At 42.6% G+C, this 26,821-nt stretch overlaps 1 protein-coding gene, 1 non-coding gene and 1 pseudogene across 6 annotated transcripts in view; 1 reads left to right on the top strand and 2 right to left on the bottom strand.

Annotated features, from left to right (window-relative positions):
- ASCC1 (activating signal cointegrator 1 complex subunit 1) overlaps window positions 1-26,821 on the top strand; it is a 126,066-nt gene that overhangs the window by 11,926 nt on the left and 87,319 nt on the right. For all 4 annotated transcript variants that reach the window (XR_004026665.1, XM_003271218.3, XM_030797667.1 and 1 more), the window contains exons 4-5: window positions 1,628-1,725; window positions 8,136-8,314. Coding sequence is in view for 3 of the 4 variants with exons in the window: in XM_003271218.3 (XP_003271266.1) it covers window positions 1,628-1,725; window positions 8,136-8,314 (277 nt within the window). In the remaining variant the exon portion in view is untranslated. The remainder of the gene's footprint in view (window positions 1-1,627; window positions 1,726-8,135; window positions 8,315-26,821) is intronic.
- On the bottom strand, window positions 14,769-18,455 carry LOC105738988 (annotated as a pseudogene). The gene is made up of 2 exons (XR_001114834.2): window positions 18,412-18,455; window positions 14,769-15,450 (listed from the first exon to the last, which is right to left on the bottom strand). The product of XR_001114834.2 is annotated as a 60S ribosomal protein L15-like (transcript).
- On the bottom strand, window positions 26,147-26,276 carry LOC115831357. Its single transcript, XR_004026873.1, has one exon. It is a non-coding gene; the product is annotated as a small nucleolar RNA SNORA36 family (small nucleolar RNA).

The raw sequence follows: 26,821 nt of genomic DNA, 5'->3' as shown, positions 1-26,821 counted from the left end.
CCCAGGCCAGAGTGCCACTGTGTGATCATAGCTCACCATAGCCTTGAACTCCTGGGCTCAAGGGATCCTTCTGCGTCAGCCTCTCACTTCATTTTGATAAGTGAAGAAGTAGGCTTACAGTGGTTATATGACTTCCAAGGTTTATTTGATTCTAAAGCCTTTTAAACCTCAACCACTTTGCTTTCTAAGGTGCTGAAGCCTACATTATTAATAGCACTTTGAACCACTGCTTTTTGTGATAGGCTTGTTCACTAGCCACATAGTAACAAACTGGAGCCTGACAGAAAGCACTCCTAATTGGTAAGGTGGGAAAACAAAGGCCTCACAGAGTTTGGTGCCCTACAATCTCTCTCCCAGCACCACAGGAAAACCACTTGGAAATTACAGACTTCCAATTTTCCTCTAAACATCTTATTTTTAAAAACTGGCTTACTATAATAGATCTTAAGGGAAGTAATTGGGCTTTGTTATCCCATGCAAAAACAAACGAGTAGTTTTAGACATAGTCATCCGTAGTATTGGGTACTGTAATTGAAGTCATAGAGGTTAAAATAGCGTTGATGACAAGGAGTTCTTAACTCGATAGCCCTGTGATGGCCTCTTAGTGCTTTGTAGACTCTGAAACTTCTCTCTTGGGATTCGGTAGTCTCATTCACTTGAACACATGAAATGACTGTGGGTTCCAGAAGATAACTTTGGATTGTCAGAATATTTATACTTGGAAGTCCAGGCAAGTAATGTAAATGAGTCAATAAGTGATTGAAGTGGGAGTGATGGGGATTGTGAGCTCATGTCATGTCTTCATGGGGTACTTGAGAGTTGGCCGTAGCTCACTGTTGCCATGAGTCCTCAGATATTCTAATTTTTCTATTGAAAAAAATTGAAAAAAAAATTTATTTTTTGAGACAGAGTCTCGTTCTTGTCGCCCAGGCTGGAGTATAGTGGTGCGATCTCAGCTTACTACAACCTCCACCTCCTGGGTTCAAGTGATTCTCCTGCCTTAGCCTCCCAAGTAGCTGGGGTTACAGGCACCCTGCTGTCACACCCAGTTAATTTTTGTATTTTTGTAGAGATGGGGTTTTGCCATGTTGGCCAGGCTGGTCTTGAACTCTTGACCTCAGGCGATCTGCCCGCCTCAGCCTCCCGAAGTGCTGGGATTACAGGCATGAGCCACTGCCGCCAGCCTAAAATATTTTTTTAGAGACGGGGTCTTACTCTGTTGCCCAGGCTGGTGTCAAACTCCTGGTCTCAAGCAGTTCTCCCACCTCAGTCTTTTGAGTAGCAGGGATTACAGGTGTGAGCCACTGCACCTGCTGGCCAGCTTTTCTTTCACTGAATTGCAGACCCAGATTTTAAATCTAATTTTGAGAAGCAAACGGGTGTTGGGCATGGTTTTTCTATCACTGCATTGAATTGGCTATAGGGCCAAAAACTCATCTTTGCCAATGACTTTACTGCAGCATGTTCTAAAGCTAGATGACTTGTAATTTCTTCCACAAATATTGGGCTTTTACTGAACTACTTTTCTGTAAGGGAGTATCTCTTGTCACAAAGGATTTAAACATAACGAGGTTCTTTATTTTGGTACATTTTGACTTAATCTTCTTTTAATTACTTTATGTTACAGGCATATAGTTGGAAAGAGAGGGGACACTAGGAAGAAAATAGAAATGGAGACCAAAACTTCTATTAGCATTCCTAAACCTGGACAAGATGGGGAAATTGGTGAGACTCAGTAGATATAAGTTACATTTGAAGTCACTTTTGCACATTTATGGAATAATGTAACCAACTGCAGTGTTTAGTAACTATGTTTTCTGTGGGGTTCTAGCTATGGGCTTTTTCTTTTTTTTTTTTTTTGAGACGGAGTTTCGCCTTTGTTACCCAGGCTAGAGTGCAGTGGTGTGATCTCGGCTCACTGCAACCTCCACCTCCCGGAATCAAGCGATTCTCCTGCCTCAGCCTCCCTAGTAGCTGGGATTACAGGCATGTGCCACCATGCCCGGCTAATTTTGTATTTTTAGTGGAGGTGGGGTTTCTCCATGTTGGTCAGGCTGGTCTTGAACTCCTGACCTCAGGTGATCCTCCCCTCTTAGCCTCCCAAAGTGTTGGGATTATAGGCATGAGCCACTGTGCCCGGCCAGCTGTGGGCCTTTTAATGGTTTATCAGTACCAGTCTACCAAATGAGGAAAGATGGAATTATATAACCTTATTTTGATTGAGTACCTGGGCCTTAATTTTATACTTTACCATACATTTATGGAATAAAGCTTCTAGATTTCACTGTGTATTAGGAGATTTCTTTTTATGCTTTGGTACCTTGAAATGGATTTGTGAATTGTTTCCAATTAGAATTAGAGAAAATCAATGAGATCAGTGAATATGAAATAAAGTTCAGCCTTTTCCACTGTGCTCTCAATTTTTTACCCTTGATTTTGTAGACCAGGAAGGAAATTATAAGAGTAATGATTAAAATAATATAGCTTGACTCAAATAACTGTTCTGATAAGGAAAAATAGTTTAGCAGTATAAATCAAGTTAGAAAGTGTCTGTACCAAGCCTCAGTATAAGCCCAGGGCATAGGCTTTTGTTGTATGTGCAATGGCTTTGAGTGAGGGGCATTGTTTGGACAAAACTGTAAACTCATTCTGGAAGGATGGAATTTTTTTTTTTTTTTTTTTGAGACAGAGTCTCGCTGTGTTACCCAGGCTGGAGTGCTGAGGTGCAATCTCAGCTTACTGCAATCTCCGCTCCCCAGGTTCAAGTGATTCTCCTGCCTCAGCCTCCCGAGTAGCTGGGACTACAGGCATGTGCCACCAAACCCAGCTAGTTTTTGTATTTTTTGGTAGAGACAGGGTTTCGCCATGTTGGCCAGGCTGGTCTCAAACTCCTGGCCTCAAGTGATCCACCCACCTTGGCCTTCTAAAGTGCTGGGATTACAGGTGTGAGCACCGTGTCCGGCCAATGGAACTTTTTTAAAGTCAAAGAGTGCAGCAACCTCCAATAATTCCAATAACACAGAAAAGGTACATTTTCTTTTTCTTTTTTCATTTAAAAATTTTTATTTATTTTTTATCCAGACAGGATTTCACCATGTTGCCCAGGCTGATCTTGAACTTTTGGTCTCAAGTGATCTGCCTGCCTCAGCCTCCCAAGGTGCTGGAATTACAGGCATGAGACACCATGCCCGGCCTTTTAGTCCTTTATTTTATTTTATTTTATTTTATTTTTGGAGACAGAGTCTCTGTTGCCCAGGCGGGACTGTAGTGGCATGATCACAGCTCAGTGCAGACTCTACCTCCTGGACTCAATCAATCCTCCCATCTCAGCCTTGCATAGCTGGGTCTACAGGCACACGCCACCACACCTGGCTAATTTATTTGTATTTTTTGTAGAGACAAGGTTTTGCCACATTACTCAGGCTGGTCTCGAACTCGTGAGCTCAAGCGATCTGCCTGCCTTGGCCTCCCAAAGTGTTGGGGTTACAGGCATGAGCATGTCGCCCAGGCTAGAGTTGATTGGCTCCATCATAGCTCACTGTAGCCTTGAACTCCTGGGCTCAAGCAATCCTTTTCCCTCAGCCTTCCAAGTAACAGGGACTACAGGCACTTGCCACCATGTCCAGCTAATTTTTAATACTTTTTGTAGAGATGGGGTCTTGCTGTGTTGCCCAAGCTGGCCTTGAACTCCTGGGCTTGAGCAATCCTCCTTGGCCTCCCAAAGTGCTGGGATTATAGACATGAGTCACTGTGCCTAGACCCATTTTCCATAAATGTTCATAGATTGTAATAAGTACTCTTTTTCGCTTTATGTTATGTAAGAATAATCACCTTGACTGGGGACAGTGGCATATACCTGTACTTCCAGCACTGTGGGAGATTGAGGTGGGAGGATCACTTGAGCCCAGGAGGTCGAGGCTGCAGTGAGCTATGTTCATGCCACCACACTCCAGCCTGGGTGACAGAGCGAGACCCTGTCATACACACACACACACACAAAAGAATAATCACCTTGACAGCAGATAAATAGCAATTGACTTTTTGGACAACAGTGCTGTCCAAAAGAACTTTCTGTGATGGTGAGAATGTTCTGTATCCGTGCTGTCTAGCACAGGAGCCGCACGTGTCAGGTACTGGTCATATGTATGACTTTGAGTACTTGAAATATTGCTAGTATGAAAGGAACTGAATTTTTTTTTTTTCTGAATTTTTACTTTTACTGAATTCTGATTAATTTAACTAGCTGCATGTGGGCTCCCATATTGGCCAGTGCAGTGACACAGTTTTCTGTAGGTAATGTCAACAAACTCTAGCATTAGAACTTTTAACAGCATTTGGAAGGACTTTTATTAAAGTAAATATTCAGTTTATTAGAATTATAAGTGCAAAATTTTATTTTCCGCAAGTTTTAACATTCAAGTTACAAATACCAAAGTCATTTTATAATTGCGTTAAAACTTCATCTATTTTTTTTTTTTTTTTTGAGATGGAGTTTCGCTCTTGTTGTCCGGGCTGGAGTGCATTGGCGCGATGTCGGCTCAGCGCAATCTTGGCTCACTGCAACCTCCACCTACTGGGTTCAAGTGATTCTCCTGCCTCAGCCTACCAAGTAGTTGGGATTACAGACATGCACCATCATGCCTGGCTACTTTTGTACTTTTAGTAGAGATGGGGGTTTCTCCATGTTGGTCAGGCTGGTCTTGAACTCCCGACCTCAGGTGATCAGCCAGCCTCAGCCTCCCAAAGTGCTGGTATTACAGGTATGAGCCACCATGCCCAGCCCTAATTTTTTCTGATTATAAAATTAATACATGCTTTCAAAAAAGAGAAAGCTTGCAGAAATTATATATAAGGTATACATGGAAGTGTCTTATAACATGAACCCCAAACATAATTGCTATTAACACTTGTTATATGTTCCCCATTTTTTCTGTGTAGTAAGTTATATAATATTTTTTATTGCAGTAAAATTATAACGTGGTGTAAATGTGGAGACCCTAGCCATTTTAATATACTAGAGTCATTCCAGAACTTATCCAGAAAAGGGTAGACAGGCTGTAAAGACTCCATTTTAACTTAGCACAAATGTTGCAGTGTGAAAAACTAGTGTGTCAGGCTGGGCTTGGTGGCTCATGCCTGTAATCCCAACACTTTGGGAGGCCTAGGTGGGAGGATCACTTGAGCCCAGGTGTTCAAGGTCAGCCCGGGTAACATGGCAGAACCCCATGTCTACAAAAAAATACAAAAATTGGCTGGGTGTGGTGGCACGTGCTTGTAAGTCTCAGCTACTTGGGAGGCTGAGGTGGGAGGATCTTTTTATCTGGGAAAGTCGAGGCTACAGTGAGCCATGATTGCGACAGTGCATTCCAGCCTGGGTGACAGAATGAGGCTCTGTCTCTAAACAAACAAACAAACAAACAAAAAAAGAGAAAATAAAAACTAGGCAGGCGTGTTAGCTCATGCCGGGGTGGGCGGATCATGAGGTTAGGAGATGGAGACCATCCTGGCTAACACGGTGAAACCCCGTCTCTACTAAAAATACAAAAAAATTAGCCGGCTGGGCGCGGTGGGTCACGCCTGTAATCCCAGCACTTTGGGAGGCCGAGGAGGGCGCATCACAAAGTCAGGAGTTTGAGACCAGCCTGACCAACATGGTGAAACCCTGTCTCTACTAAAAATACAAAAATTAGCAGGGCATGGTGGTGCACACCTGTAATCCCAGCTACTCAGGAGGCTGAGGCAGGAGAATCGCTTGAACCCGGGAGGCGGAGGTTGCAGTGAGCCAAGATCGTCCCCCTGCACTCCAGCCTGGGTGACAGAGTGAGACTCTGTCTCAAAAAAAAAAAAAAAAAAAAAAAAATTAGCCAGGTGTGATGGCACACACCCATAATCCCAGCTACTTGGGAGGCTGAGGCAGGAGAATTGTTAGAACCTGGGAGATGGAGGTTGCAGTGAGCCAAGATTGTGCCACTGCACTCCAGCCTGGGTGACAGAGCAAGACTCCATCTCAAAAAATAAAAATAAAAATTCAAAATTAGCTGGGTGTGGTGGCTCATGCCTGTAATCCTAGCATTTTGGGAGGCTGAGTCGGGCAGATCACAAGGTCAAGATTTTGAGACCAGCCTGGCCAACATGATGAAACCGTCTCTACTAAGAATGCAAAAATTAGCCAGCTGTGGTGGTGCGTGCCTGTAATCCCAGCTACTCGGGAGGCTGAGGCAGGAGAATCGCTTGAACCTGGGAGGTGGAGGTTGCAGTGAGCCGAGGTCGTGCCACTGCACTGCAGCCTGGGTGACAGAGCAAGACTGTCTCGAAAATAAAATAAAATAAATAAGCTGGCTTATTGATCTTGTAGAGAAGTAAAGTATATAGAAAAACCAAATGTACTGGTTAGAGTAAATTGAATTGTGATGTGAAGTCAAGTCTGCAGTTGCATTCATGTGATATTTGCTGTCATTTACCCATTTCTTTTGTGTCTCCTAAATTAGAGAAATCAGAGAAGGAAATGATCTAGTAGCTTTTAATCCTCTAGACAAGGATCCGGTCTTATCTGTTTTGAAATCTCAGGCAATGGAACATCAGAAGCTTCCCCACCTCCAACCCCTGTAGAGACAGAGTTTCAGTAAATTGCCTGGGCTGTCTGGAACTCCTGGCCTCAGGCAGTCCTCCTGCCTTGGCCTTTGCCCCAAAGTGCTGGGATTACAGGCATGAGCATGCGTTGCCTTCTTTCTTTTCTTTCCTTCCTTTCCTTCCCTTCCTTTTCCTTCCTTTTCCCTTCCCTTCCTTCCCCTCCCCTCCCTCATCACCCCTTCCCTACCCCCTCTCCCTCCCCATCCCCCCACCCCCTCCCCTTCCCTTCCCCTCCCCCCTCCCCCTCCCCCTCCCCCTCCCCCTCCCCCTCCCCCTTCCATTCCCTTCTCCATCCTCCCTCCCCCTCCCCTCCCCTCCCCTTCCCCTCCCCATCCTCCCTCCCCCCTCCCCTCCCCTCCCCTTCCCCTCCCCATCCTCCCTCCCCCTCCCCTCCCCTTCCCTTCCCCTCCCCCCTCCCCTCCCCTCCTCCCTTCCCTTCCCCATCCTCCCCTCCCCCCTCCCCTTCCCTTTCCCCCTCCCCCTCCCCTTCCCTTTTTCTTTCTCTGTTTTTACTTATTTTGGGTATCCCTAAGGGTAGAATTTGTGGGTTATATGGTAAGTCTATGTTCAACTTTATTTATTTATTTATTTATTTATCTTGAGACAGAGTCTAGCTGTGTTGCCCATGCTGGAGTGCAGTGGCATGATCTCAGTTCACTGGAACCTCCACCTTGCTGGTTCAAGCCATTGTTGTGCCTCAGCCTCCCAAGTAGCTGGGATTACAGGCATGTGACACCACACCTAGCTAATTTTTGTATTTTTAGTAGAGGGGGTTTTGCCATATTGGCCAGGCTGGTCTTGAACTCCTGACCTCAAGTGATCTGCCCACCTCAGCCTCCCACAGTGTTGGGATTACAGGTGTGAGCCACTGCGCCCAGCCATGTTCAACTTTTTAAGGAATTACCAAACTTTTTCGTAGTGACTACATCATTTTACATTCCTACCAGCAGGGGTTTGCTTTGTAGTATTTGAATTCATTTTTCTACTTTATAAGCTGTCTTAAGGATATCTTATTATTTTTTTTCTTGAGACGGAGTCTCGCTCTGTCGCCCAGGCTGGGGTGCAGTAGCACGATCTTGGCTCACTGCAAGCTCCACCTCCCAGGTTCACTCCATCCGTGCCTCACCCTTCTGAGTAGCTGGGACTGCAGGTGCCCGCCACCAGGCTGGCTAATTTTTTGTATTTTTAGTAGAGACGGGGTTTCACCGTGTTAGCCAGGATGGTCTCGATCTCCTGACCTCGTGATCCACCCGTCTCGGCCTCCCAAAGTGCTGGGATTACAGGAATGAGCCACCGTGCCTGGCCAAGGATATTCTATTTTTAAGCCTCATTCTGCTTGCATTGAATTAATTAGCAGTTTTCTTACATTTGTTATTGTCCCCTGTTTAGATTCATATACTCATTCAGAACTGCTTTAGCTCCTCAGAGGTGACAGTATCAAGAGGTCCTGTTTTATAAGCATTTGGGGGTCCTTGAGCAGTTTACCCTTTCTTCTTTGTTTACAGTAATCACTGGCCAGCATCGAAATGGTGTAATTTCAGCCCGAACACGGATTGATGTTCTTTTGGACACTTTTAGAAGAAAGCAGCCCTTCACTCACTTCCTTGCCTTTTTCCTCAATGAAGTTGAGGTTCAGGAAGGATTCCTGAGATTCCAGGAGGAAGTACTGGCGAAGTGCTCCATGGTAAGTGCAAACAAAACAGGAAGGTTAAGAAAAAAGTTAAATATAAAAAGAATGCAAAAATGGTTCATAAACAGTAGGGAGTTGTAAACTTCTTCCCCCACTAAAAAAGATAACTATTTCTTATGGCTTCTTATATTGAACTGAAAAAAAAAAGTGTATGGATATATCAGCTCATAAGTTTCTATATATTACAGAAATGTCTTTAAAAAATTTTAACACATATCGGGCCAGGCGCAGTGGCTCATGCCTGTAATCCCAGCACTTTGGGAGGCCGAGGTAGGCATATCACTTGAGGTCAGGAATTCGAGACCAGCCTGGCCAACATGGTGAAACCCCGTCTCTACTAAAAATACAAAAAAAATTAGCTGGGCATGGTGGTGTGTGCCTGTAATCCCAGCTACTTGGGAGGCTGAGGCAGGAGAATTGCTTGAACCTGGGAGATGGGAGTTGCAGTGAGCCAAGATCGTGCCACTGCACTCCAGCCTGGGAGACAGAGTGAGACGCTGTCTAAAAAAAAAAAAAAAAAAAAAAATTTAAGACACAAAAGTTTCATCCTAATAGACACACTATTCTGCATCTTTTGGGTGGTAATATTAATGAGATGCCATTATCTGTAGATCTTCTGACTTTGGGCGGTCATGGCTCATTTGGGATTAGTAACTAAACGACAAATTTGCATGTAGAATTGCCATACTTAGATAACAGTGAAATGCTTGTGACTAGGATAATAGCAGATAATTCAGATTAGAAAACAAGTTTTAAACTCATTTTGGATATCAATTAGTTGATTTTAAAAAATGTATATTGATTCAAAAAAGTATGAAAGCAATATGTTTATTATAGAAAATTTAGAAAATACAGAAAAGATTAATAAAAAATCATCCATAATTCCACTACTGAGAGATGCTCTTACATCATTACTATATATGTGTGTGTATCAATGTGTCTGTACACTCACATACTTTTTTTTTTTTTGAGACAGCGTTTCACTCTTGTTGCCCAGGCTGGAGTGCAATGGCTTGATCTTGGCTCACCACAACCTCTGTCTTTCGGGTTCAAGCAATTCTCCTGCCTCAGCCTCCCGAGTAGCTGGGATTACAGGCATGCGCCACCATACCTGGCTAATTTTGTATTTTCAGTAGAGATAGGGTTTCTTGATGTTGGTCAGGCTGGTCAGTCTCGAACTCCTGACCTCAGGTGATCTGCCTGCCTCAGCCTCCCAAAGTGCTAGGATTACAAGTGTGAGTCACTACGCCTGGCCCACTCACATACATTTTAAAAATAAAATTTAGGCTGGGCGTGGTGACTCAGGCCTGTAATCCGAGCACTTTGGTAGGCCGAGATGGGCAGATCACCTGAGGTCAAGAGTTCGAGACCGACCAGCCTGACCAACATGGAGAAACCCCGTCTCTACTGAAAATACAAAATTAGTTCGGCATGGTGGCACATGCCTGTAATCCCAGCTACTTGGGAGGCTGAGGCAGGAGAATCACTTGTACCCGGGAGGCGGAGGTTGCAGTGAGCCCAGATCGCAGCATTGCACGCCAGCCTGGGGAAGAAGAGTAAAAACCCATCTCAAAAAAAATAAATAAATAAATAAAATAAAATTTAGCTTGTATATAATCTTATATTCTAGTTTCTTTGAAAGCGTAATCATTCTACCATGAACACTGTTTTGTCATTGAAGAAAGACCTAAATCTTGGCTGGCATGTTGGCTCATGCTTCTAATCACAACACTTTGTGGAGGGCTGAGGCAGACAGATTGAGCTCAAGAGTTTGAGACCAACTTGGGTAACATAGCAGCAAAACCCTGTCTCTACAAAAAATACAAAAATTATCCAGGCATGATGGTGTGTGCTTGTAGTTACAGTCACTTGGGAGCTGAGGTGGGAGAATGGCTTGAGCCTAGGAGGTGGAGGTGTCAGTGAACTGAGATTGTATTATTGCACTCCAGCCTGGGCAGTGGAGCCAGACCCTGTCTCAAAAAAAAAAAAAAAAAACAAAAACCCACAGCAAAAAACACACAAAACCTAAAAAACCCACAAAACCTACTTCGTGAGAACAAGTAGGAAATTATAGCAGTGATGACTAAAATAACATAATCTGGGCCGGGTGTGGTGTCTCACACCTGTAATACCAGCACTTTGGGAGGCTGAGGTGGGTTGATCACCTGAGGTCAGGAGTTTGAGACCAGCCTGACCAACATGGAGAAACCCCATCTCTGCTAAAAATAAAAAATTATCCGGGCTTGGTGGCGCATGCCTGTAATCCTAGCTACTCAAGAGGCTGAGGCAGGAGAATCGCTTGAACCTGGGAGGCGGAGGTTGCGGTGAGCCGAGATTGCACCTTTGCCCTCCAGCCTGGGCAACAAGAGCGAAACTCTTCTCAAAAACAAAAAAACAAACAAAAACAAAACAAAACAAAAATCTGATTTCATTAACTGTTCAGGTAATTTGGTTTTGTAATGGCTACTTACTGTTCTATTATATGGATACGTAATTAACTTTTTTAATTTCTATTTTGTTATGAGTATGCTGAATACATTTTTCTGCACTAGTGGATTATTTTACTTAAGTTCCTGGAAGTGAAAAAACAGTATATGTGGATGTGTGAATTTTTCAACATGTATAGACATCCAGATTACCTTCAGGAAATCTTATAGCACTTTATGCTCCAAACTAGAGTTTTCTGTAGGTTTCCTTTCCCACTTTTGCCAGTACTGGATGTTATCATTCTTTTAAGGTTTTTGGTTTTTTTTTTTTTTTGTATTTCAGTTGACAAAAAATACTGTCTCATTGCTTTACTGTTTATTTATTCAGTTATTTGTGAGATAAAGCATTTTCTTGTACTTAACTCTGTTTATTCATGTCTTGGCCCATTTTTCTTTGGGAGTGTTCTTTTTAAAAATTTATTTGTAGGAGCATCATATATATTAAGAAAATCAGGCCAGGTGCTGTGGCTCAGGCCCGTAATCCCAGCACTTTGGGAGGCCGAGGTGGGCAGATCACAAGGTCAGGAGATCAAGACCATCCTGGCTAACATGGTGAAACCCCGTCTCTAGATCAAGACCATCCTGGCTAACATGGTGAAACCCCGTCTCTACTAAAAATACAAAAAAAAAAATTAGCCGGGCGTGGTGGCGGGCGCCTGTAGCCCCAGCTACTTGCGAGGCTGAGGCAGGAGAGTGACCTGAACCCGGGAGGTGGAGCTTGCAGTGAGCAGAGATCGCGCCACTGCACTCCAACCTGGGCGACAGTGCTGTCTCAAAAAAAAAAAAATCAGTATTATTTCATAATTTACATTTAGCTTTTTAGTTAATTTAGAATATGTTTTGATATACAGTAAGAGGTAAGACTAACTTTTTAAACCCCTATTTAACCAATTATCCTCTGAATTAAATTTTTTCAATTTTATCTTCAAAATTATTATAATTAAAATGGACTTTCTTGGAGTATACATGTCTATGAATTCTAAAACGTGTTTAGATTTCTGTAACTACCACAACACAATTAGGATACAGAACAGTTCCACCCCAAAAACTCCCTCATGCTCTCCCTTTATAGTCATCTCTTCCTCACCCACAACCCCTGGCAGTCACTGAGCTTTTCTTCACCGTAGTTTTATCGTGTGTGTGTGGTTCGTGTGTGTGTGTTTTTTGTTTATTATTTGTAGTTCTGTCTTTTTGAGAATGTCATATAGATGGAATCATACAGTAGGTAACTGGCTTCTTTCATTCAACATAGTGCTTTTGAGATTCATCCAAGTTGTGTGTGTCTCAGGAGTTTGTTCCTTACTATTTCTGGGTCATATCCTACTGTGCTACAATTTGTTTCTCCATTCACCCATTGGAGGACACTTGGGTTTTTGCAGTTTTTGGCAATTATGATTAGAACTGCTGTAAACATTTGTGTATGGGTTTTTGTGTGAACATAAGTTTTCATTTCTTTACAGTAAAATACCCCGGAATGGGGTTGCTGTGATGTATGGTAGGTGTATATTTAACTTTATAAAACACTGCCAAACCGTTTTTCAGAATGCATGTACTGTTTTGCATTCCCAACAGCAATTTATGAGAATTCCAGTTGTTCTCCATCCTCACTAGCATTTGATATTATCACTATTTGTTATTTTTGCTATTCTAGTAGCTGTGTAGTGACATCTTATTGTGGTTTTGATTTACATTTCTTTAATGGCTAATGATGTTGAACATTTTTTCATGTGCTTTTTTTGCCATCCTTATATTATCTTTGGTGAGGTGTCTGTTCATGTCTTTTGCCTGTTTTACAATTGGGTTGTTTGGCGGGGGGCAGTGTCCCATGCCTGTAATCCCAGCAGTTTGGGAGATGGAGGTGGGTGGATCACTTGAGGCCAGGAGTTTGAGACGAGCCTTGCCAACAGGGTGAAATCCCATCTCTACTAAAAATACAAAAATTAGCCAGGCAGGGTGGTGTACATCTGTAATCCCAGCTACTCAGGAGGCTGAAGCCCGAGAATCACTGGAACCAGGAGATGGAGGTTGCAATGAGCCAGGATGGTGCCACTGCACTCCAGTGTGGGTGACAGAGTGAGACCGCCTCAACAAGCAACAACAATTGGGTTGTTCTCTTTTCTTTCTTTCTTTTTTTTTTTTTGAGATGGAGTCTCGCCCTGTCACTCAGGCTGGAGTTCTATGGCTCGATCTTGGCTCACTGCAACCTTCGCCTCCTGGGTTCAAGCGATTCTTCTGGCACAGCCTCCCGAGTAGCTGGGATTACAGGCATGCATCACCATGTCTGGCTAATTTTTTGTATCTTTAGTAGAGACGGGGTTTCACCGTATTGGCCAGGCCGGTCTTGAACTCCTGACCTCGTGATCCACCTGCCTCGGCCTCCCAAAGTGCTGGGATTACAGGCGTCAGCCACTGCGCCCGGCCAGATTGTTTTCTTATCGTTGAGTTTTTAGGGTTCTTTATATATATTGTTGATACAAGTCCTTTTGAGGATATGTGATTTTCAGATACTTTCTCCTTATCTGTAGCTTCTCTTTTCATTCTCTTATTCGTGTCTTTTGTAGAGCAAAAGTTTTAAATTTTGATAAAGTCCAGTTTATTGATTTTTTTTTATGGGTTGTACTCTTGATGTTATGTCTAAAAAATCTTTTCCTGGCCAGCGTGGTGGTTCACGCCTGTGATCCTAGCACTTTGAGAGGCCGAGGTGGGTGGATCACTTGAGGTCAGGAGTTCGAGACCAGCCTGGCCAGCATGGTGAAACCTCCATCTCTACTAAAAATACAAAAAATTAGCCGGGCATGGTGGCGGGCACCTGTAATCCCAGCTACTAGAGAGGCTGAGGCAGGAGAATTGCTTGAACCTGGGAGGCGGAGGTTGCAGTGAGCTGAGATCATGCCATTGTACTCTAGCCTGGGCAACCAGTGAAATTCCATCTCAAAAAAAAGTAAATTTTTTTTCCTAACCCTCAAATATGAAGGTTTTCTTTTAGAATGTTTATAGTTTTGGTTTTTTATATTTAAATCTATGATTCAGTTAATTTTTTTGTACAAGATGCAATATTTAGGTCAAGATTCATTTTTTTACATGTGTATGTCCATGCTATGCTTTTTTTTTCTTTTAAATAATTTATTTTAAACCTATTATACCACATAGTATGTTTTATACACTGACATATAACTCCCTAATAAGATAAAGCAAAGACAAAAATGTTTATCTTATTAGAAACAAGATACACCAGCCAGGCGCGGTGGCTCACGCCTGTAATCCCAGCACTTTGGGAGGCCGAGGTGGGTGGATCACGAGGTCAGGGGTTTGAGACCAGCCTGACCAACATGGGGAAACCTCGTCTCTACTAAAAATACAAAAAAATTAGCTGGGCATGGTGGCGGGTGCCTGTAATCCCAGCTACTCGGGAGGCTGAGGCAGGAGAATCACTTGAACCCGGGAGGCAGAGGTAGCAGTGAGCTGAGATCGCGCCACTGCACTCCAGCCTGGGCGACAGAGCGAGACTCTGTCTCAAAAAAAAAAAAAAAAAAGGAAACAAGATACACCACCACTTACTGTCTTCACACATTATTGCACTTTAACTTCCTTTTTTTTTGAGACGGCATCTTGCTCTGTCGCCCAGGCTGGAGTGCAATGGCACGATCTCAGCTCACTGCAACCTCCACCTCCCGGGTTGAAGCCATTCTCCTGCCTCAGCCTCCCGAGTAGCTGGGAATACAGGCGCCTGCCACCACGCCCAGCGAATTTTTATACTTTTGATAGAGATGGGGTTTCACCATGTTGGCCAGGATGGTCTCGATCTCTTGACCTCGTGATCCATCTGCCTCGTCCCCCCAAAGTGCTGGGATTACAGGTGTGAGCCACCGTGCCCGGCCTTCACTTTAACTTTCTTAATTTGACAAAGTGCTCATTAAATAATTTGCAGACTAGCTTTAACAGACAACACCTGTAAGCAGACATGACTGTCTTAAATTGTTTATTAGATATGAATTTTACAAACTTTACTTATATTAGCGGTAACGGTGGAGCTGGAGAGTATTGCGCCTTCTCCAAGCTGCCCGGCGAGAACCACCAATAGTGTGGTGGAACTTATGGCCCTTTCCAAGGCCGCGGCTCTTTCGGCCTGCAGATGTCAGCCCACGCATCTCCCTGTGCTTGTGGACTGGTTTGGTGATCCACTGGGTGTCAGGATTTCTTCTGATAGCTTTATGGAATGGATCAACGAGGATAACCTCAAAAAATTTGTATGTGGAATCTTCACCAATCCAATATTTAAGTCATAGATCTAAATACAAATTCAGGACTCTCAGAACTCCACAGTGGTGTCCAGCTCACTCCTCTGAAACAGACTGAAGGCTTCAGGCAAACTTTAGCTGGTTAACACCACGATGGATAGGCTTGCCGTAAGTTGCACCCTTAGGAACTGGGTGTTTTCGGCCACCACAGCGAACACGAATCCTATATATAATGTAACCTTGCTTGGTTTTGCAGCCCAGTTGGTGTGCTTTATCAGGCTGGGTGGGGTGGGGAGCCCTGTGGAGGGCAGAGAGCTGGCGGTACTGCCAGCAGTGGACCCTCAGAAGAAAGCACATGACATCAGACTGTTTCTTTCTCCATAGCTCCTGGATATACTTGTATGCACTTATCTTGGCTTACCTGATGGCTGCCGCCAGACAGAAAGGCTGTGCTTTCTTAATCTTGTAGTGAAGACAGAAATAAAAGCATTTGGAATAAAATAGAACAATGGTTAATATCTTTGGTTCTTTTTTTTTTTTTTTTTTTTTTGAGACGCAGTTTCACTTTTGTTGCCTAGGCAGGAATGCAGTGGTGCGATCTCGACTTACTGCAACCTCCGCCTCCCGGATTCAAGCCATTCTCCTGCCTCAACCTCTCAAGTAGCTGGGATTACAGGCATGCGCCACCACGCCCAGCTAATTTTGTAGTTTTAGTAGAGACAGGGTTTCTCCATATTGGTCAGACTGGTCTCAAACTCCCGACCTCAGGTGATCCACCTGTCTCGGCCTCCCAAAGTGCTAGGATTACAGGTGTGAGCCACCCCACCTGAACAGTATCTTTGGTTCTTCAGACACATGGACTTAGTTCTGATTTTGAGTTCTTCAGTCTGTGTGGACTTGGACAAATGAACTTCTCCAAATATTTTTTTATTTTTATTTTTATTTTTTTTGAGATGGAGTCATAAACTGTTGCCCAGGCTGGAGTGCAGTGGCTCGATCTCTTCTTACTGCAAGCTCCGCCTCCCGGGTTCACGCCATTTTCCTGCCTCAGCCTCCCGAGTAGCTGGGACCACAGGCGCCCGTCACCATGCCCGGCTAATTTTTTGTATTTTTAGTAGAGACAGGGTTTCACCATGTTAGCCAGGATGGTTTCAATCTCTTGACCTCGTGATCCGCTCGCCTCGGCCTCCCAAAGTGCTGGGATTACAGGCGTGAGCCACTGCGCCCGGCCTAACTTCTCCAAATCTTTATAGCCTACTTGGGAGGGTTGTAGGAAGGATTAAATGAGATGACACGCTGGATGAGGTAGTTTAGGCCTTCTAATCTCAGCACTTTGGGAGGCCGAGGCTGGAGGATTGCTTGAGCCCAGGAGTTCAAGACTGCCCTGGGCAATTTAGGGAGACCCTGTCTCTACAGCAAATAAAAAATTAGGTCGGAGTGGTGGCACATATCTGTAGTTTTAACTACTCGGGAGGCTGAGGTGGGAGGATGCTTGAGCCCAGGAGGTCAAGCCTGTAGTGAGCCATGATTGGCACTACCAGCCTGGGTGACAGAGTGAGACCCTGTCTCAAAATATATGAGATGACATAAAGAACTCAGCATGGTACTTGATGCATAATAAGCATTTAATAAATGGTAGCTGCTACTCCTATACTTTACTGCCAGTTAAAGTTGTTAGTATTATTTGGAGTGTGAAGAGTAGATAAAGGGTAGCTTTGAAAGTTGTGGCAAAGTGAAAATGTTTTGGGTGAAAACTTTTACAAGATCCTTTCTTCTTTCTTTCCTTCCTTACTTCCCTTCCCTTTCCCTTTCTCCTTTTCCTTTTCCTTTCCTTTTTTCGATCAGGTCCATATTGCTAAAGGTAGTCTTAGGTGTTAGAATACAGTGAGAGATGGATATGCAGTGTTAGAAGTGTTAGAAACCAGGTCAGGCGTGGTGGCTCACGCCTGTAATCCCAGCACTTTGGGAGGCTGAGGCGGGTGGATCACTTGAGGTCAGGAGTTCGAGACCAGCCTGGCCGAAATAGTGAAACCCTGTCTCTACCAAAATTACAAAAATTAGCTGGGCATGGTGGTGTGCACCTGTAATCCGAACTACTTGGGAGGCTGAGGCAGGAGAATCGCTTGAACCCAGAAGGTAGAGGCTGCAGTGAGCCGAGATCATGCCACTGCACTCCAGCCTGACAGAGTGAGACTGTCTCAAAAAAAAAAAAAAAGAAAAAAAGAAGTGTTAGAAACCAAGTACTTTTGTGGCATAGGGGGTGAGAATGAGTAAAATTGCTTATTTATGAAGAGGGCTATGAAGGTGAATAGATTCAGATTGGGCACATACAACACATAGAAGAGATGGCCTGAGCTTAGTGTAGAATTGTAAAACCAATTTTTTTTTTCTTTTTTTTGAGACAGACTCGCACTCTTGTCGCCCAGGCTGAAGTGTAGTGGTTTGATCTCGGCTCACTGCAAGCTCTGCCTCATGGGTTCAAGCGATTCTCCTGCCTTAGCCTCTCAAGTAGCTGGGACTACAGATGCCCACCACCTCTAACTGTAAAAAGTCAGTTTTAATGAGTTTAATCAGCCACACCTGGTTAATTTTTGTATTTGTAAAACCAGTTTTTTTGTTTTGTTTTTGAGACGGAGTCTCGCTCTGTCACCTGGGCTGGAGTGAGGTGGCGCGATCTCGGCTCACCGCAAGCTCTGCCTTCCGGGTTCGCGCCATTCTCCTGCCTCAGCCTCCCAAGTAGCTGGGACTACAGGTGCCCACCACCACGCCTGGCTAATTTTTTATATTTTTAGTAGAGACAGGGTTTCACCGTGTTAGCCATGATGGTCTCGATCTCCTGACCTTGTGATCCACCCACCTCGGCGTCCCAAAGTGCTGGGATTACAGGCATGAGCCACCGCACCCGGCCTTGTAAAACCAGTTTTTAAGTGACTAACTTTGCATTTATGTGCTTAAATAAGGCCATCTCTATGAGGAAAATACATATATGTGGATGTTAATATCACTGAACCGTCAGAAAATAATTTTTCTCCTTAACATTTCATAACAAGATGACTTCGTTCTTAGTGGGAATGGAGGGTGGGGTAGGAGATCAGGAATGCTGAGGTTTCAGTATAGCCCAGTACTGTTTTGGGGAGTGGGGGCTGGTAAGTTTTGAAATTATTTTACCTGGTAAATGCAAACTAGTTGAAGCTCAGTCATTGTATATATTCTTTGGAATGATACAAATACCAGGTATGAGACAAGCAGATGTGTAATAAGCTAGTCTTTTTTTTTTTTTTTTCTGAGCATGTGCATGCGCGTCCACTTTCTTGCTTTTCTTTTTTGGCTGCTGACATGACTGACAGGGAACAAACATTGGAATTACTGCTTTAATTTGGCCAGAATGAGCTTGTTTGCTGTGAACGTCATGCTGGCCTTAATCAGTCCAAAGGACTTCCTTCCTGCTTTCAGGGAGAGTGCATATTAACATAGTCTCTTTTCTGTCTTCAAATCAGGCCCTGATAACAGCTGGAAATAAGCACAGCATTAAAGAGGAAATCAGTTTGGGAGCATTATCTAGATTATATGGAAGAGATTTTTAGTAAGTTTCATTCTGATGTTAGAATGACACGAAGATGGCTGTGAAAGCCTGTAGGCACTTTCCAGTAGTACTCTGCATTTATTACCTCAATTTACGTGAGTTCTCTTCTACAAGGTTTGAAGAGCAAATACCTGTTCACTGAGATAGCAGTTGTTTTCTGAGAGACTGTAGGGTTTTCATTTCTTTTGGCTCCTCTGAAACTCATTTGTCATCTCTGAGAGTTTCCTCATCTCTAAAATAGGGATGATCTCAACATTCCCTTGCTTCATAGCATAAGAAAAAGATAGCATCTCTTGGTACAAAATCTCTTGGCTCATAAATTTTTTGAATACACATATATATTTGTAATATATGTTTATTCTCCAGGTGCAGTGGTGGGCACCCCAGCTACTCAGGAGGCTGAGGCAAGGAGGATAGCTTGAGCCCAGGAGTTCAGCCTGGGCAATGTAGTAAGACATTGTCTCTACAAAAAAAAAAAAAAAAAAAAAAAATTTATATTCTTTTATATTATATTACTTTTTTTATTAATACATATGATATTTCAGGTCCATACATTAGAAGCTAACTCCCATTTTTAATTGCTGTGAAGTATTCTGTGAATGTACCTTAGTTTATTTAATCAATCCTCTATTGATGGAACATTAGAGGAAATTATTTTTATTAAGTAACACTGCAGTGAACATCTGTACATGCATCTTTTTGTCTTTGACTCCTGGTTTCTTTGGGATAAATTGTAAGGGTAGAATAACATGGGTTAAGGGAATGCAAACTTTACATTTTTTCATAGTTTTTTTCCATTCTGTTTTAAAAGTCAGTTTTAATGAGTTATACTTTATATACAACATTATAATGCACTTGTTTTAAGAATATGGCTTGATGAGTTTTGATAAAGGTATACACCAGTGTAACAACCATCACAAACAAGATATTGAATGTTTATATCACCCTCCAATATTTCTTTCCTCTGCAGTTGATCCCCACTCCCTCCCCTCTCATCTCCTACCACTGATTCCAGGCAACCACTAATCTATTTTGTGTTGCTATTTGGTTTCCCTTTTCTAGAATTTTATATGAATGGAATTATATGATACATAGTCTTTTGTGTGACTTTTTTTGGTTCAATATTAAAATTTTTGAGAGTCAGTCGTGTGTTATAGGAGTTTGCTACTTTTTATTGTTGAGTGGTATTTCTTTGCATGAATGTATCACTTTATCCATTCAACCCTGATAGATGTTTGGATGGTTTATAGCTGGAGATTTCTTTATCTATTCAACCCTGATAGATGTTTGGATGGTTTCTAGTCTTTGGCTATTATAAATTTGTGCATAAATCTTTGTGTTCAGTATATGTTTTTATACCTCTTGGGTAAATACTTAGTAGTGTCATTGTTGGATTATGTGCAGGTGTATGTTTAGTTTTATAGGAAGCTGTCAGATCTTTTCCCAAGATGGTTGTACCTCTTTTACACTGCCACAAATGATGTGTGAGAGTTTAGGTTGCTCCACATTCTTACCAACACTTAGTGGTGTCTATCTTATTTGAATTTAACCCTCTCTAGTAGGCATCTCATCATGGTAGCTCATTGTGGTTTTTATGTACCTTTCCATCATGGCTGATGCTGCGAAGCATCTTTTCATGTGCTCATTGGCCATTTGTATAGCTGCCTTTGTGAAGTACCTATTCAAATATTTTGTCTATTTTTGTTGTTGTTGATGGTGTTTTAGCTTTTCTCTTTATGGTGAAATATACGTAACATAAAATTTACCATTTTAACCTTTTTTAAAAAGTGCATGATATTGCTTATTTAAAATTTTTTTGTTTCTTATTATTGTGTTATAAAAATTCTTTTTTTTTTTTTTTTTTTTGAGACAGAGTCTTGCTCTGTCACCCAGGCTGAAGTGCAGTGATCTTGGCTCACTGCAACCTCTATATCCATACTGATTTTGTATCTACTTGTTCTTTTAATTGCTGAGAGAGGAGTGTTGAAATCTCCACCTATAACTGTGGATTCGTCTATTTCCCTTTTCGTTCTACCAGTTTTTTCCACACCTTCTTGATAAGATTCTTTTATAATTATGAAATATCCTTCTCTATTCCTGATAATATTCCTTGTTCTGGTCTACTTTTTTGATGTTAATATAACCATTCTAACTTTCTTTTGATTAGTGTTTACACTATATATCTATTTTAACATATTTGTATCTTTATATTCAAAACAGGTTTCTTTTTAGACAGATATTCTTTTTAGACATATAGTTAGGTATTGTTTCTTATTTTCAAATTGCAGTCTGACATCTCTACCTTTTAACTGGAGTAGATAGAACATTTACGTTTAATGTAATTCTAGCTATGGGTGAGTTTAAATCTACCATCTTATTCCTTGTTTCTCTTTGTCTCTTCTTTATTTTTTTTTTGGTCTTCTTTGTTCTTTTTTGTTTGTTTCTGTTTGTCTCTTCTTTGTACCCCTTTTTTTTTGGATTGAGGGTTTTATTTATTTATTTATTGAGACGGAGTCTCGCTCTGTTACCCAGGCTGAAGTGCAGTGGCGCAGTCTCGGCTCGCTGCAACCTCCGCCTCCTGGGTTCAAGCGATTCTCTTGTCTCGGCCTCCCAAGTAGCTGGTACTACAGGTGCATGCCACCACACTTGGCTAATTTTTGTATTTTTAGTAGAGATGGGGTTTCACCATGTTGGCCAGGCTGGTCTCCAACTCCTGACTTCAGGTGATCTGCCCTCCTCGGCCTCCCAAAGTGCTGGGATTACAGGCGTGAGCCACCATGCCCAGTCTAACATTTCTTACAGATTTGCGGGAAATAATTTCTCTCAGGTTTTATTTGTTTGAAAAATTTTTTAATTCACCTTTTTTGAAAGATTTTTACTGATTATGGAATTCTAAGTAGTTTATTCTTCTAGGACTGTGAACATATAATTCCACTGTCTTCTGGCGTTTATAGTTCTTTTATTTTATTTTTTATTAAAAAACTTTTTTTTGAGGCATGATCTCACTCAGATACTCAGGCTGGAGTGCAGTGGTGCAATCTCGCCTTACTGCAACCTCCACCTCCTGGGCTCAAGCAATCCTCCTGCCTTAGCCTCCAGAGTAGCTGGTACTATAAGTGTGTACAACCATGCCCAGCTAATTTTTGTAGAGATGGGGGTTTGCTGTGTTGCCCAGGCTGGTCTCAAACTTCTCTGGGCTCAAGCGATCCAACTGCTTCAGCCTCCCAAAGTGCTGGGATGACAGGTGTGAACCACTATACCTGGCCAGGTATAGTTTCTAATAAGAAATTTGTTGTTGCCTGGGCTCAGTGGCTCACGCCTGTCATCCCAGTACTTTGGGAGGCTGAGGCGGATGGATCACCTGAGGTCAGGAGTTCAAGACCAGGCTGGCCAACATGCGGAAACCCCGTCTCTACAAAAATACAAAAATTAGCCCTGCATGGTGGCCGGTGCCTGTAATCCCAGCTACTCAGGAGGCTGAGGCAGGGAGAATCGCTTGAACTTAGGAGGTGGAGGTTGCAGTGAGCTGAGATTGCACCACTGCACTCCAGCCGGGGCAACAGAGTGAGACTCTGTCTCAAAAAAAAAAAAAAAAAAAAAAAGAAATTTTTTGTCATTCTTATCTGGCAGCCTTTTTTTTTTTATTGGAAATAATTTCAATGTAGAAAAATTTGTGTAAAGATAGTATAAGGAATATACCATAAGAAAGTGTAAGCTTTAATGGCATATGATCTAATACTGTCCTTTATAATATATTCCCCCCTCAGTACAAGATCCAGGGTAAGGTCAGGCATTGCATTTAGTTTTTTGTTTCTCTCTCTCTTTTTTTTTTCTTGTAGAGACAGGGTCTTGCTATGTTGACCAGGTTGGTCTCAAGCTCCTGGCCTCAAGTGATCCTCTGGCCTTAGCCTCCCAAAGTGTTGGAATTATAGATGTGAGCCACCATACCCAGCTTAGTTTTTATGTCTCTTCAACCTCTTTTAGCAGGAACATTTTCATACCGTTTCTGAATTTTATATTATTTACATAATTGAAGAATACTACAGTCCTCTTTAGACTTTTTTCCTTCTGTATATTTATCCCATATAGTATCTAGCCTTTTTTTTGTTGTTGTTAAGAGAGCATTCTTTTTTTTTTTTTTTTTTTCGAGATGGAGTCTCTCTCTGTCGCCAGGCTGGAGTGCAATGGCGAGATCTCAGCTCACTGCAACCTCTACCTCCCAGATTCAAGTGATTCTCCTGCCTCAGCCTCCCAGGTAGCTGGGACTACAGGCGCATGCCACCATGTCCAGCTAATTTTTGTATTTTTAGTAGAGATGGGGTTTCACCATGTTGACCAGGGTGGTCTTGATCTTTTGACCTTGTGATCCGCCCGCCTCGGCCTCCCAAAGTGCTGGGATTACAGGAGTGACCCACCATGGCCGGCCAAGAGAGCATTCTTTTCTTTTTTTTTTTTAGACAGGGTCTCATGTTGTCACCCAGGCTGGAGTTCAGTGGCACTGTCTTGGCTCACTGCAACTTCCACCTCCCAGGCTCAGGTGATCTTCCTGCCTCAGCCTCTTGAGTAGCTGGGACTACAGGCATGTGCCACCATTCCCGACTAATTTTTTGTATTTTTGGTAGAGATGGGATTTCACTATGTTGTCCAGGCTGGTCTCAAACTCCTGAGTTCAAGTGATCCACCCACCTTGGCCTCCCAAAGTGCTGGGATTACAGGTGTGAGCTACCAGCCCCAAGAGCATTCTTTATTTTGTGTTTTTCTTATGTTTCCTCTTGTTTAGCTTTAAGTTACACTTTCTCCGTCAGAGTACTGTATAGATAATGTTATGTCCTCAGGCTGTCACATCTAGGAGTGTGTAATCTGTGTCTGCCTTACATAGGTGATGTTATACTTGAATCAAAATGCTACTCAATTTCTCCTAAGTGTAATGACTGTATTTTGTTTTTGTCTTGCAACTAATAAGCAATCTGCAGGGAGATACTTAAAGACCATGCAAATATCCTGTTCCTCCTTAACATCTCTCCCTGGGTTCTGTATCCATTGATGATTCTTGCTTGATCCAATCTTTTACCATGATGGTTGCAAAATGATCATTTTCCAACTCTAAAGCATTCTCTCCGCATTTAGTAGTTAGCTTTCTACACCCTACTGTAAGCAGGAGACCTACCTTCTCCCCTTACTTCATAATTTATCTATTTATTATTGGTATAGTTTTAAGAATTTTTCTTTTTTCAAGGACTTACAAGTTACTATTGTGCTTAATTATTTTGGTCATTTAAAAAATTATCTCAGATTGTCCCAGGGTCCTCTCAAACCTTTTCTGGGGATGTATCTTCCTTGGGCCTGTGCATGTGCCTTTTATTTTTTTTATTAAACGGAATTTTTAAAGACAGGGTATCACTCTGTCATCTAGGCTGGAGTGCAGTGGTACATTCATGGCTCACTGTAGCCTTGAACTCCTGGGCTCAAGTGATCCTCCCGCCTCAGCCTCCCAAGTAGCTGGGACTACAGACGTGGGCCACCATGCCTAGATCATAGCATGTGCTTTTTTTTTTTTTTAAAGTTCCCCTGTAGAACATCACACACCAGGGCCTGTCGGGGGGTGGGGGCTTAGGGGAGGGATAGCATTAGGAGAAATACCTAATGTAGATGATGGGTTGATGGGTGCAGCAATCCACCATGATACGGGTATACCTATGTAACAAACCTGCACATTCTGCACATGTACCCCAGAACTTAAAGTATAATAATAAAAAAAGAGACCAGAAAAAAAAAAACAAAATATGAATAACTGTAAAAAAAAACCCAAAAAATAAAGTTCCCCTGTATATGTAGCTGCTTTTAAATGTCCTCATTTCACGGATTCTTCTTGGACCCTTAGGTGGTCTGTTGTATTCCTCTGCCAGCAATCCTTTTGCCCCAGGTACTCACAATATGCACTCTCTCACCCTGCCGTGGCGCCTGCCACTGCTTTCAATGGCCTCCAGCCTGATATCCAGACTATGTCACCATTCCCGTTAGCCCTCCAAGTCAGGTGAGACAGCAACCAGTCACTCAGGCAGCCCCACACAAGCCAGAACATTGAAGCTAGTTCTATTTTTGCTCCATCCTGAGGGAAGAGCTGGAAATTGGGTAGGTTCTTCCCAGTGGTGGGGCAAGGTGGGACAGATTGAGTGGGGCAAAGATGAATGAAAATGGCGCAAAGTTTTCTACCACTTTGAGCTGTGACCTTTTCATGGTTAGGTGTATGTTTGGTTCCTGCAACTTCTTAACTGGTTTTTAGGGTTCTTCCAAAGCTACTTTGGTCTGTATGTTGTTATTTGATATGTCCATGGGGGAATGAGGGCCTAGAGCTTCCTAGTCTCCTTTCTTGCTGTTTCACTCCAGTTTTGTATAATTTTCAGTCATTATTTCCTCGAATGTCTTTTCTTTCCTTTTTTTCTCATCTCCTTCTGGAGCCCTGATTACATGTGTATCAGAATACTTGAGGCCGGATGCGGTGGCTCACACCTGTAATCCCAGCACTTTGGGAGGCTGAGGCGAGTGGATCGCTTGAGGTCAGGAGTTTGAGACTAGCCTGGCCAACATGGTGAAACCCCATCTCTACTAAAAATACAAAAATTAGCTGGGTGTGGTGGCGCACGTTTATAATCCCAGCTACTAGGGAGGCTGAGGCACAAGAATCGCTTGAACCCGGGAGTTGGAGGTTGCAATGAGCTGAGATGGTGCCACTGCACTCCAGCCTGGGCAACAGAGTGAGACTGTCTCAAAAAAAAAAAAAAAAAAAAAAAAAAATCAATCACTTGATATTGGTGCACAAGTTACTGAGATTCTGTCCAGACTTCTTTTTTTTTTTCTCTGCTTCAGTTTTCCAAAAATAGTTAAATACTCCTTAAGTCTCATGTATGATTCATGAAAAAAAAAAGAAAAAAATTAAATATTCCTTTATTGTTCAAAATTTTTGTTTTTCCAATTTTATAATGTTAAAATCTCTTTGTTTTTTAAATTTCAGCTTCTATTTTGTTTTTATTTCTGAAAAGCAACCATGTATGAAAATAATTCAGTTTCTTTTTATCTTAGTTCATCAGACCTGACTTCCTAAAACTGAATGTAACTTGTCTGTTAGTCCAAGCTCAGTAAATCTTCAGCCTCTTCAGTTCCATCTCTTCTAGGCATCTTTAACTGTTGATATATTAAACCCAAGCAGGCATTTTTGTAAGGTGAGAGGCAAATAGGCCGGGCACGGTAGCTCACGCCTGTAATCCCAGCACTTTGGGAGCCGAGGTGGGCGGATCACAAGGTCAAGAGATCGAGACCATCCTGGCCAACGTGGTGAAACCCTGTCTCCAGTAAAAGTACAAAAATTAGCTGGGCGTGGTGGTGTGTGCTTGTAGTCCCAGCTACTCGGGAAGCTGAGGCAGGAGAATTGCTTGAACCAGGGAGGTGGAGGTGGCAGTGAGCCAAGATTGTGCCACTGCACTCTAGCCTGGTGACAGAGTGAGACTGTCTCCAAAAAAAAAAAAAAAGAGAGAGGCAAATGAATAGAATAATGCTTTCGAACCAATCATCTCCCGTAGCCCATTTCAATGTCCCAAAGTTTAGTTAACAGAACAGGGAAGCTGCCTTGAACTGAACTCAATACTTTGGAATCAGCTTCTATTTTAGATTCAGGAGGTACATGTATAGGCTTGTTACATGGGTATGTTATATAATGCTGAGGTTTGGGTATGACTGATCCCCTCACCCAGGCTGCTTCAGGTTGTATAGTTTCTATAGTTGTGTCTTCAAGTTCACTGATTTTTTTTTTGAAGTGTCTAATCTTTTGTTAATCCCATTTGATGGAATTATCATTTTTGATTTTTGATTTTTATATATTTTTAGAGACAGAGTCTGTTCTGTTGCTCAGGCTGGAGTGCAGTGGTGCTATCTTGGCTCACTGCAACCTCCGCCCTCCTGAGTTCAAGTGATTCTTGTGCCTCAGCCACCTGAGTAGCTGGGATTACAGGCACACACCACCACACTTGGCTAATTTTTGTATTTTTAGTAGAGACAAGGTTTCACCATATTTGTAAGACTGGTCTTGAACTCCTGGCCTCAAGTGATCTGCCTGCCTAGGCCTACCAAAGTGCTGGGATTACAGGTGTGATCCACTGTGCCTGGGTAGCTCTTTTATTTTTTTATCTCTTGAAGTTCC

This window comes from Nomascus leucogenys, chromosome 18 (assembly GCF_006542625.1).
Source record: "Nomascus leucogenys isolate Asia chromosome 18, Asia_NLE_v1, whole genome shotgun sequence".
NCBI lineage: Eukaryota > Metazoa > Chordata > Mammalia > Primates > Hylobatidae > Nomascus > Nomascus leucogenys.
This window is presented reverse-complemented; position numbering and strand designations above follow the sequence as displayed.